Raw genomic sequence first — 12,675 nt, 5'->3', positions numbered from 1 at the left:
AACAACAAACTGGTTCCAAATAGGAAAAGGAGTATGTCAAGGTTATATATTGTCACCCTGCTTATTTAACTTATATGCAGAGTACATCATGAGAAATGCTGGGCTGGATGAAACACAAGCTGGAATCAAGATTGCTGGGAAAAATATCAATAACCTCAGATATGCAAATGACACCACCCCTATGACAGAAAGTGAAGAACTAAAGAGCCTCTTAGTGAAAGTGAAAGAGGAGAGTAAAAAAGTTGGCTTAAAATTCAACACTGAGAAAACTAAGATCATGGCATCCAGTCCCATCACTTCATGGGAAATAGATGGGGAAACAGTGGCGGACTTTGTTTTTTTGGGCTCCAAAATCACTGCAGATGGTGACTGCAGCCATGAAATTAAAAGACGCTTACTCCTTGGGAGGAAAGTTATGATAACCTGGACAGCATATTAAAAAGCAGAGAGATTACTTTGCCAACAAAGGTCCGTCTAGTCAAGGCTATGGTTTTTCCAGTAGTCATGTATGGATGTGAGAGTTGGACTATAAAGAAAGCTGAGTGCCGAAGAATTGATGTTTTTGAACTGTGGTGTTGGAGAAGACTCTTGAGAGTCCCTTGGACTGCAAGGAGATCCAGCCAGTCCATCCTAAAGGAAATCAGTACTGAATATTCATTAGAAGGATTGATGCTGAAGCTAAAACTCCAATACTTTGGCTACCTGATGTGAAGAGCTGACTCATTTGAAAAGACCCTGATGCTGGGAAGGATTGAAGGCAGGAGGAGAAGGGGATGACAGAGGATGAGATTTTGGGATGGCATCACCGACTCAATGGACATGATTTGGGTAAGCTCTGGGAGTTGGTGATGGACAGGAAGGCCTGGTGTGCTGCAGTCTGTGGGGTCGCAAAGAGTCGGACACGACTGAGCAACTGAACTGAACTGAAGTAGCTTGGATGGTGAGGAGGATGACAATGATAGCCTAAAATTAATGATGGTGGCACCAGGAACTGTCTATAATGCTTGACGTGAACTGTTTCCTTTAATTCTCACAACAATTCCATGCAATAGGTATTGTCTCATTTTATAACAAAGTAAGGAAGGTCCAGAGAGATTAATTTATCGAAGGTCACATATTAAGTAATTCAGCCAAGATTCAAACTGTGTGACTTTTAAGTAAGCAATGTTTGAATAACGTAGGCCACATTATTACCATTAACCACAGTCAAAAGCAGTACTCTTAAGTAACAGGTAAAAATATATGTCTTAATCAACTGTGTATTTTATCCATGGACAAGAAACTAAATTAGAAAGTGAAAGTGAAAGTGAAGTCGCTCAGTCGTGTCCGACTCTTTGCAACCCCATGGACTATAGCCTGCCAGGCTTCTCCGTCCATAGGATTTTCCAGGCAAGAGTACCAGAATGGGTTGCAAAATACAACACTTTATAACACTTGCCGTGAAAAGAGATAATGGGAATTAAAAAAAAAAAAAGAGCAGGGGTGAGGGAGAAAGACATGTGATTAGAAGCAGACAAGTAGGAAGACATCAGTGAGTAACGTTTTCATTTTAAAAGGTTTGAGACCAAAGATGTCAGGAATCATTTAACCCCACATTACACCTAGTTTGTGGATGAACTGGGAGTAGAACCCAGACTTCATGACAGCTTCAGTGTTTCCTATTTTATAAAGGTTTTGGATAAGATCTTCATTTGAATTTGGCTCTGCTTTCACCAGCCATGTGACTTTGGTAAATGTATCACTTAGTAAGTTTCCTGATTGTAAAACAGACTAAAATAATAGCTCTCCGGTATGTTGGGAAGGTTCAAAGAGATACCATTTGCAAATTTCTCACAGCAGAGTGGCCAAAACTTAAGCAGACACTCAATAGTAATTAGTTTCCTGTCCATAATTTTTAATTTCAGCTACCTTTAGGTATTATTCAGTTCAGTTCAGGTCAGTTCAGTCGTTCAGTCGTGTCCGACTCCTTGCGACCCCATGAATCACAGCACGCCAGGCCTCCCTGTCCATCCCCAACTCCCGGAGTTCATTCAAACTCATGTCCATCGAGTCGGCGATGCCTCCAGCCATCTCATCCTCTGTCGTCCCCTTCTCCTCCTGCCCCCAATCCCTCCCAGCATCAGGGTCTTTTCCAATCAGTCAACTCTTCACATGAGGTGGCCAAAGTATTGGAGTTTCAGCTTCAGCATCAATCCTTCCAATAAACAGCCAGGACTGATCTTTAGGATGGACGGGTTGGATCTCCTTGCAGTCCAAGGGACTCTCAAGAGTCTTCTCCAACACCACAGTTCAAAAGCATCAATTCTTCAGTGCTCAGCCTTCTTTACAGTCCAATTCTCACATCCATATACGACTACTGGAAAAACCATACCCTTGACTAGATGGACCTTTGTCAGCAAAGTAATATCTCTGCTTTTTAATATGCTATCTAGGTTGGTCATAACTTTTCTCCCAGGGAGTAGGTGTCTTTTAATTTCATGGCTGCAATCACCATCTGCAGTGATCTTGGAGCCCCCAAAAATAAAGTCTGACACTGTTTCCACTGTTTCCCCATCTATTTCCCATGAAGTGATGAGCCCAGAAGCCATGGTCTTAGTTTTCTGAATGTTGAGCTTTAAGCCAACTTTTTCACTCTCCTCTTTCACTTTGATCAAGAGGCTTTTTAGTTCCTCTTCACTCTCTGCCATAAGGGTGGTGTCATCTGCATATCTGAGGTTATTGATATTTCTCCCAGCAAAATTAGGTATTATTAGGATATCTTTAATAAAATGTCTCCCAAGTCACATCCCAGCAATTGCATAGAATCATTAATGCTAGGGGTTACATTGATCTATTAAAATACTACCACCTTAAAAATCTCTTTCTTGACTGGATGTAAACTAAATAATACTTTTTTCTAATATGAGTTTTCTAATACCGAGTGCCCTCATCATACATAACATAATAGACAGGGATTTGTTTTTGTTAAGCCTAGCCATTAAATTTTTTCCATTTTGTGGCACTGCTTACTTCATAAACATTTTCTGTTTAAAAGTATCTACAGGAGGTTTTAGTGAATCTCTTTTCTTCCTTTAGAGCAACGAATTCTTTAACAATACCAAGATTATAGTAAAAGGGGAAAATAAAGGGACAATATCACATTTCAGACTGAATCAAAAACTTTAGGTTTGCTTTGAAATGAGAACACTGCGATCTTGATTGCTCACCTGTTAACTACTCCAATTATTCCCAGTTTAACTGGTATAACCCTTCCCATCAATACATCCATGGCATCAGTACCCGCATCCATGAGATCAAGTTTAGTGATTACAGCTAGGGTTCTGCGGCCTGATAAATGCAAAAAAGAAAAGAAATGACCCATTAAATTAAGCTTTTAAGTATTAAGAAAGGAAAATCCTAATCTATAATCCCACCTAATGTTATCTCTGCCATCATTTTGTTAATGTTTGCCTAACCTTTGCTTACAAATATTTTTTAAAACTAATTTTAATCATGTTTAATTTTAAAATTTTTTCACATATAATTTTTATTAGCTATTTTTGCCTAGCCTATATAGCAATTTATCCATTTCCATCAAAATTTCTATTTGATACTATAAGTAAAATAGAAAAGCATTACTAGCTAGACATACTCCTTTTAAAAATTAAAAACACCTCTCTTGAGGGCAGATTCACCTCTGTTAACCAAGCATCTCATTAAAAATTTATATCCATCCTTACCATCTGGATCTACCTCTCTTGAAATTTTCAGTGCCTCTGATGTTGCCATATCTGTATTGGCAGCAGTGACAGCAAGGATAATGGAATTTGGATTACTGATGAACCGAAGAATGAGCTCTCTGATTTGAAGCTCAATATCTTTAGGTTGATCACCTACAGGCACCTGAACAAAACAGAGATGATCAAGAAACAGGTAATAAAAATCAACTCAGCTTTTTCCCCTCATTTAATCCACAGAATATAGGTGTTACTCCATTTACAGATAAATAAAATGCATTTATATACTTCAGTGTTCATACAAATTTGGTAATATGTGTAAGTCTCAAAATGTAACTCCTGCAAATATTAAACGTCTACCATGTTAAGGATTGGTCAGTGTTAACTGTCTAGAGACAAATTCATTCATTCACTCAATTAGCAAATATTTATTGACAACTTGCTATATTTCAGGTACTATTCCATATATCAGATTATATCACAGTGAATAAACAAAAACCAAATCTGCCTTCACTGAGTTTTAGTGATAAAAAGGACGTAATAAACACTTTATATACATAGTATCTAGGTGTTGGTAAGACTATGGAAAAAATAAAGACCAGGAGGCTAAGGAATACTTAGGTTAAAGCTTATACTTTAAACTATTATTTTAAATTGGATTATGCTTTTAGATTGAGTAATCAGGGAGACCTCACCCAGACAATGACATTTAAGAGAATGACTGCAGACTGAAAGAGATAAGGGAGAGGTACAGGCAGCTATCTGGGGGATGAACATTTGAACAAAATGGCAGAAGACTGACTGGAGCAAAAGGAATAAGAAGAGTAATAAGAGACAGATCAAGGAGGTACTTTCAATCTCTTTAAAAACATAAGCTTTTACTCTGAGTGAAATGGGAAGCCTCTAGAAAGATTCTGAGCCAAGGAATGACAAAATCTTATTTTCACTTTAACAGTATCACCCTGGCTGTTTTTTTTGTTAATAAATAGTTAATAAATTATAAGGAAGACCATTTAGGAGACTATGGTGGTAATCCAGCTGAGATGACAGTGGCTGGCTCAGGATGGTAGCTATAAATTTTTAAGACATGACAGAGTTCCAGATATACAGGCACAGTTTGTTTTATTGCATTTTTCAGATTTTGCATTTTTTTACATATTGAAGGTTTGTGTCAACAAGAAAGTCTATTGGAGCCAATTTTTCCAATAGCATTTGCTCACTCTGTGCCTCTGTATCACATTTTAGTAGTTCTTAAAATATTTCAAACCCTCCACCAGCAGAAAGATGACATCCAACTCACTGAAGGCGCAGATGGTTAGCATTTTTTTTTAGAAATAAAGTATTTTTTTAATTAAGGTATGTACATTGCTTTATTAGACATAATGCTGTTACACACCTAACAGACCAGAGTACAGCTGATCCCTGAATAACACAGGGGTAAGGAGCATTGACCCCTTCATGTGCTTGAAAATCTGCTTTTGACTCCCCAAAAACTGAACTACAAATATCCTCCTGTTGACTAGAAGCCTTATACCAGCAATAGGCAATAACATATATTTTATATGTATTATATGCTGTATTCTTACAATAAAGCTAAAGAAAATGTTGGTAAGAAAACTGTAAGGAAAATACATTTACAGTACTGTACTCTGTCAATACTTAAGTTTATGTCATCTGTTTACAAGATATCTCATCTATCAGTACCTGCATCAATACTGTCTTATGATACAAAACACTGTTAGTTGTTATACATTACTGACACTAAATACAAAAAAGGAAAAGATAACATGAAAGAGAAATTCATATTTAAAGATATAACAATTCATGCATTGATAATAAAGTAGCAATAAGACTGTTTTATGATAGCCTAGTATAATTGAAATGATTGCTTCACAGTAGCCTAGAGTATGCAGCGAAGAGTGAATCATTATAAAATGTTTATAGATTCCAATGTTGAAGTCATATTCATAACACCACACAGAAACCAATTACCTGTGATGATGGGCTGATACGCAGTTTCTCCAATTACAAGTGAAGGCATACCATACAGTAAAATAATTCTTTGAAAGCAAAGTTACAAAACAGAAAAAAAAAAGAAAACCTAACACATTATTAATTTTATATTAAATATCACTCCCATTATGCCTATGTAGGGCTTTCCTGGTGGTTCAGACAGTAAAGAATCCACCTGCAATGCAGGAGACCTGGTCTGATCCCTGGGTTTGGACGATTCCCTGGAGAAGGGCATGGCAACCCACTCTAGCATTCTTGCCTGGAGAATCCCCATGGGCAGAGGAGGCGGGCTACAGTCCACGGGGTTGCAAAGAGTCAGATGCAGCTGAGCGACTAAGCACACGCCTGTGTAAGGATAGGCTCCTCACTTCTATACAAGTCCTGTACATGATGTTCCACATAATGAGTACACAGGCAATGATGATAAAGATGACATAAAAACATACAGTTCTTGCCATATAGTTACTAGATTTCACAAGAAGACACATACTACAGAACCCATGATTATTTGCTATTTGTTAAGTGGAAGTGGATCACCCTCGTCTTCACATCAAGTAGATAAAAGAAGAAAAGGAGGACCTGGTCTTGCTGTCTCAGGAGTAGCAGAGGCATAAGTGGAGGAGGCCGAAGGGGAGGCAGGAGAGGTAGGCACACTCAGTGTAACTTGATGGAAATACATCATAATTTCTGTCTGATACTTTTGTTTTTTCACTCCAAAAATGTTTCTGTATGGTTCCGTTCCTTCCTCAACCAAATCAAAAGTAGTCTTGAGTAACTGTGACTCTTCTCACAAAGTGCTTACTGTCATTATGTTTTCCAGTACAGTTTCTTTTAAATCTTCTTTCCCACCATCTGGGCTTCCTAGGTGGCTTAGCAGTAAAGAATCTGCTTGCAATGCAGGAGACACTGGTTCGATCCCTCAATCAGGAAGGTGCCCTGGAGGAGGGAATGGAAACCCACTCTAGTATCCTTGCCTTAAGTATCCTATGGACAGAGGAGCCTGGTAGGCTACAGTCTATAAGGTCACAAAGAGTTGGACACGACTGAAGCGACTGACCACACATGCACCCCCCTCATCTGGCACTGTTTCAGAAGCACTCATCTCCATCAAGTCACCCTCTGTTAATTCCTCTCACGTAGTGTCTACTTTAGCTCTTGGATTTCTACGAGATCCATATCTTGAAAGCCTTCACCCATCTAACCCACTTTTTCTTTTTTGGTCGTGTCCACAGTCGCTTTTATGATTTCCTTGATTGGCTCTGTTGTAAATCCTGAAGTCATACATAGCATCTGGACACAGCTTTCTCCAGCAGGAATTTATTATTTCAGGCTTCATGGCTTTTTTAACAACAACATCTTCAATAGTATAATCCTTTCCAGACTTTCATACTGTTCTCTCTATCAGGGTTCTCTTCCATAGGAATGACAATCCCTTCCATACAGTTCCATATGCAGTGAGCCTTAAAGGTCCATATGACCCCCTGATTTAGAGGGTGAATAAGGGACACTGTGTTTGGGGGCAAGTAGACCACTTCAACACCTGTGGCCTGGAGCACTGTCTAATACCAAAAGAACTTTAAGTCAGTCCATTACTGGAAAGGTACTTCCTGACTTCAGGGACAAAGCATTGATGGAACCAATCCAGAAAAAGGGTTATCTGTGTCCAGGCCTTCTTGTTGAGCAACCAAAAGACTGGCAGCTGGTGTTTAATCTTTTGCCTTCAAGGATCAAGGGTTAGCAGCTTTATAGATAAGGGCAGTCCCAATCATAAACCCCCTGCATTAGCACGGAATAGTAGAGCTGGCCTATCCCTTCCTTTCTTGAATTCTGGTGTTCACTTCTCTTCCTTACTAATAAATGTCCTTTGTGGCATTTTTTTTCCCCCAGAATAGGGCACTTTCATCCGCATTAACATTAAAAACCTGTTCAGGCAGCTATCCTTTCTCCTTAATGATTTTCTTAATGGCATCTGAGAACTCATCTGCTGCCTCCTATTAACTTGACTTTTCATAAGCAAAACTTTCTAAAATTATCAAACTATCCTTTGCTGGCAATATATAATCCAGCTTTAGATCATTCACCTTCCTGTTGCTTTAAGTTGTCATATATTGAATATGTTTTTTCTCAAATCATGTTAGAGTCTACAGATATGCCTTTCCTATAAAAATCCTGTACCCAGATAAAAGCTGAAATTTCAATAAAAAGGCATTTAACATAAAGTGCAAGGTTTTCATGCCTCCTGGCATAGCTGCAGCATTGCCTTCATGAATTTCCTTTTTTTTTCCCCCAATGCTTAAGCTGGATTCATTTATCTTGAAATGGTGGGCAACCACAGCTGAAGACCTCAATCTACAGACAGAGTACATCAAGCATTTTAACTTCTTGTAATGTCATGACTTCTCTCTGCTTGTTGGGAGCACTTCCAACATCACTAGTGGCACTTCATATGGGTCTCATGGTGTTATTCAGGGTATACAGTATTACACTAAACACGATGAAAAAATGCAAGAACCTCAGTTCAGTTCAGTTCAGTCATTCAGTCACGTCCGACTTGTTCTGACCCCATGGACTGCAGCACCCCAGGCTTCCCTGTCCATTACCAACTCCCAGAGCTTGCTCAAACTTACGTCCTTCAAGTCAGTGATAGCATCCAATGATTTTACCCTCTGTCGTTCCCTTCTCCTCCTGCCTTCAATCTTTCCCAGCATCAGGGTCTTTTCCAAGGAGTCAGTTCTTTACATCAGGTAGCCAAAGTATTGGAGTTTCAGCTTCAGCATCAGCCCTTCCAATGAATATTCAGGACTGATTTCCTTTAGGATTGACTGATTTAATCTCCTTGCAGTCCAAGGGACTCTCGAGAGTCTTCTTCAACACCACAGTTCAAAAGAATCAGTTCTTCAGGGCTCAGCTTCCCCTTATAGTCCAACTCTCACATCTATACACGACTACTGGAAAAATCACAACTTTGACTAGGTGTACCTTTGTCGGCAAAGTAATGTCTCTGCTTATTAATATGCTGTCTAGGTTGGTCAGAGCTTTTCTTCCAAGGAACAAGCATTTTTTAATTTCATGGCTGCAGTTACCATCTGCAGCGATTTTGGAGCCCTGTAAGAAAATAAAGTCTGTCACTGTTTCCATTGTTTCCTCATCTATCTACCATGAAGTGATGGGACTGGAAGCCAAAATCTTAGTTTTTTGAATGTTGAGTTTTAAGCCTGTGTTTTCACTCCCCTCTTTCACTTTCATCAAGAGGCTCTTCAGTTCCTCTTTGCTTTCTGCCATAAGGGTGATGTCATCTGCATATCTGAGGTTATTGATATTTCTCTCAGCAATCTTGATTCCAGCTTGCGCTTCATCCAGCCCGACATTTCGCATGATGTACTCTGCATATAAATTAAATAAGCAGGGTGACAGTATATAGCCTGGATGTACTCCTTTCCCAATTTTGAACCAGTCCATTGTTCCATGTCTAGTTCTCACTGTTGCTTCTTGACCTACGCACAAATTTCTCAGGAGGCTTGGTAAGGTGGTCTCTTTAAGAATTTCCCACAGTTTATTGTGATCCACACAGTCAAAGGCTTTGGCATAGTCAATAATGCAGAAGTAGATGCTTTTTTGGAACTCTCTTGCTTTTTTCTATTATCCAATGGATGTTGGCAATTTGATCTCTGGTTCCTCTGCATTTTCTAAATCCAGCTTGAACATCTGGAAGTTCATGGTTCACATATTGCTGAAGCCTGGCTTGGAGAATTTTGAGCATTACTTTGCTAGTGTGTGAGATGACTGCAATTGTGTGGTAGTTTGAGCATTCTTTGGCGTTGCCTTTCTTAGGGATTGGAATGAAAACTGACCTTTTCCAGTCCTGTGGCCACTGCTGAGTTTTCCAAATTCCCTGGCATACTGAGTGCAGCACTTTCACAGTATCATCTTTTAGGATTTGAAACAGCTCAACTGGAATTCCATCACCTCCACTAGCTTTTTCATAGTGATGCTTCTTCCTAAGGCCCACTTAACTTCAGACTCCAGAATATCTGGCTCTAGGTAAGTATTTTACAGCATTACACTAAATATGAAAAACATGCAAGAACCTCAAGAGATCACATTTTACTGTGATATGCAAATTACTGAAGCAATGAACTACTGAGAGATGATTTCCATCACACAACATTTTGGGATACTCAACAACCTTGAGCTCACTGCAACAGGAATAGAAGGTGGCTGTGAAATTATTACATTAGTACAGTATGTACTACAACCAATCTTATGCAGTTATGATTAAATACTGCATCTTCACATTTGTTTACATTTCTTTCTACTTAAAGCACCAGGTACAGTCTATGTCTGTGGGTGTAGATTTTGATAAATTTTAACTTTTTACACTAGATTTGTATATTAATTTTAATTAATCTTTTCCAGTTGTTCTAGGCTATGCAGTTGTCTGCAAGTTTTTTCAAACTGTTACAAATCTTCAAAAAATTTTCCAATGTATTTATTGAAAAAAATTCACATATCACATATAAGTAGACCCATGTAGTTCAAACCCCTTGTTCAAGGGTCAATTGTATAGTGTAAACATAACTTTTATATGCAATGGATAAACAAAAAAATTTGTATATTTGTTTTACTGTGATACTCACTTCACTGCAATATTCACTCACTGGATTGGTCTGGAACCAAATTTGAAATACCACAACACATGCCCGTATTTTAAGTTAAGGAAAGCTAACAGGATTTGCTAACAGGGAAAGTAGGGTACAGGATAAGAAATGTCAAGGATGACTACAAACTTTTTGGCTAAGCAACTGGTACAACAGAGTTGCCATTTATTGAGATGGGGGAGACTATAGAAAGACCAAGTCAGGTTGAGGGACAGATCAGACATTTGGTATTAGACAAATCATGTTCTAAATTCAGACATGTATACATCAAGTAGACAAACAAGATGAATATGTAAGTCTGGAAATATTTTAATGTTGTCAGCATACAGATACTCATATTTAAAATCATAAGACTGGATGAAATCATCAAGAGGTTAAGTGTAGCCCCTTGACAAGAGGTCCAAAAACTGAGCTATGGGATACTCACTGTTTAGACATTGAGAAGATAAGTAATCAGCAAAAGAGACTGAGAAGGAGTGGCTGGGAAGATCAGAAATAATCCTCTAGAGTGTGGTGTCCCGGAAGCTGAGTAAAGAAAAGTGTTTCAAGGAGAAAGGAGGGCTCAACTATGTCAAATGCTGCTAAAAGATCAAGATAATTGCAAAAAAAAAAAAAAGTCTGATCATTCCATATGAGGTTAAGGAAAAGCTATGTTGTTTGTTCAAGTAAAAACAAACATGACCACATCCATAATGAGTAACAACTATTTTTACCTTGGTCATTCCTGGCAAATCCACAAGTGTCAGATTGACAACATTGGGTGAAAAAATTTTAAGATGAATTGGTTCAGGGCTTACTCCCTAAAAATAAATTTTAAAATATTATATTAAAATCACATTAAAATGTCAATGAAATAAAAATGCTAAAGTAAAACCTCATTTCAAGTATTATACATTAGATGCTTTTAAATATTAAACCATAATCTCTAAAACATTTCAATAATCAAAACCTAATGAAACATATAGAAAACAAGGCAGCCTGCCATAGATTATAATCCTATCCAACCTTATACTATTAATATACACAATTTATTTCCTGTTATTTCACATTCTTTTCTCCTGATTCTCTGAGATAACATTTCTTAAATATGTTTAATAGACTCAGTGCTGAACAAAAGAACAGTGTATTACTATCCAAATTTATGAGGTTCTTGAATTCAGAGTGAGACATAGGTAACAAGTAATCCAAATCAGGGAATTATGGCAGCAGTAACCAGAAGATAACCTACCCAGAGTTCAATAATAAATCTTAGTCAATCACTCAAAGAGAGATAAATATCTTGAACAGGCATAAAGAAATTAACATGGCTCAAAAAATGCCTTTGGGTCAGGAAAACCTTTCCAACACAGTATCCAGCAGATAAAAGGACTCAATAAAAAAATTTTTTTAACATTAGTACTCAGCTCAGGCCCAGTTGTGCAATTAAATGTACCCATTCAAGAATGGAGGTAACAACACAAAGGGAAGCGAACAGAAAGGTAGTAAGAATAAAGAAAGAAGACAGAGAAAATAGAAGCATTTAAAGAAGGCAGTGACAGTACCTCATTTAAATGTGCCTCATTTACCATATAATGGTATCTGAGACATCTAATTTAAATTCTCAGAATCTTAGAAAACAATTCACTTGTTAACATTACTTTTCATTTTCACTGAAAAAAAAAACCTTGCTTTGCCTCTCTTTGCTTTCATAAGTAAATTTCGACTCACTCAGATAAGAAAAAGAGCTCTTCAAAATAAATGTATTTTGTAAGTTATATATTACTTGAGTTACAATCCAGCAGAAAAAAATAACACTGTAGAAAGTATTAAATTGAAAAGCTATATAATAAAGTGATATATACAAGATCAAGAATAAACATCTAAATGAAATACCTATTTGTATATGAAAGCTCTAAGAAATAAAAGTGGTTTTATATGAAGTTTCTATATATTTGAGAAAATACTCCATTAGTTTAAAAGACTAGTTTGAAAGACCAGAATGCTCTTAATGATAAATTTACTGACGGTTATACTTTCCAGCTCTAAAAAGATACCTACCTTATTATTTCCTGAAATCCTCTCTGTTTCATTTTCAATTTCTTGTCGAATTTCATCAAAATCTGTGTAAAGCTAAAAATTATTGAAACAAAAAAAAGTATTCAAAGTAAGATTTTAAAAGTTCCTAAGAGGGCTTTGATAAATTTCAAGGATGTCTATGGATCTGCTTCAGAGAATTAGTAAACAAATTCTAATATACACAAACATCATTCTGAGCCAAAGTCAGAGTTTTTATGAGTTTTTCAAAGCTG

The 12,675-nt window shown here is 37.4% G+C and overlaps 1 protein-coding gene across 8 annotated transcripts in view; it reads right to left on the bottom strand.

Moving 5' to 3' along the window:
* The window catches only part of DNM1L (dynamin 1 like), a 66,926-nt gene that overhangs the window by 16,759 nt on the left and 37,492 nt on the right, over window positions 1-12,675 (bottom strand). For all 8 annotated transcript variants that reach the window (XM_061125262.1, XM_061125263.1, XM_061125266.1 and 5 more), the window contains 4 exons: window positions 12,425-12,496; window positions 11,101-11,187; window positions 3,720-3,882; window positions 3,207-3,327 (listed from right to left, as the gene is read on the bottom strand). In XM_061125262.1, the coding sequence (XP_060981245.1) occupies window positions 3,207-3,327; window positions 3,720-3,882; window positions 11,101-11,187; window positions 12,425-12,496 (443 nt within the window). The remainder of the gene's footprint in view (window positions 1-3,206; window positions 3,328-3,719; window positions 3,883-11,100; window positions 11,188-12,424; window positions 12,497-12,675) is intronic.

The sequence above is a fragment of the Dama dama genome, chromosome 22 (genome assembly GCF_033118175.1).
Source record: "Dama dama isolate Ldn47 chromosome 22, ASM3311817v1, whole genome shotgun sequence".
NCBI classification, from domain to species: domain Eukaryota; kingdom Metazoa; phylum Chordata; class Mammalia; order Artiodactyla; family Cervidae; genus Dama; species Dama dama.
The sequence above is the reverse complement of the archived record's forward strand: the minus strand, read 5'-3'. Positions and strand labels throughout refer to the sequence as shown.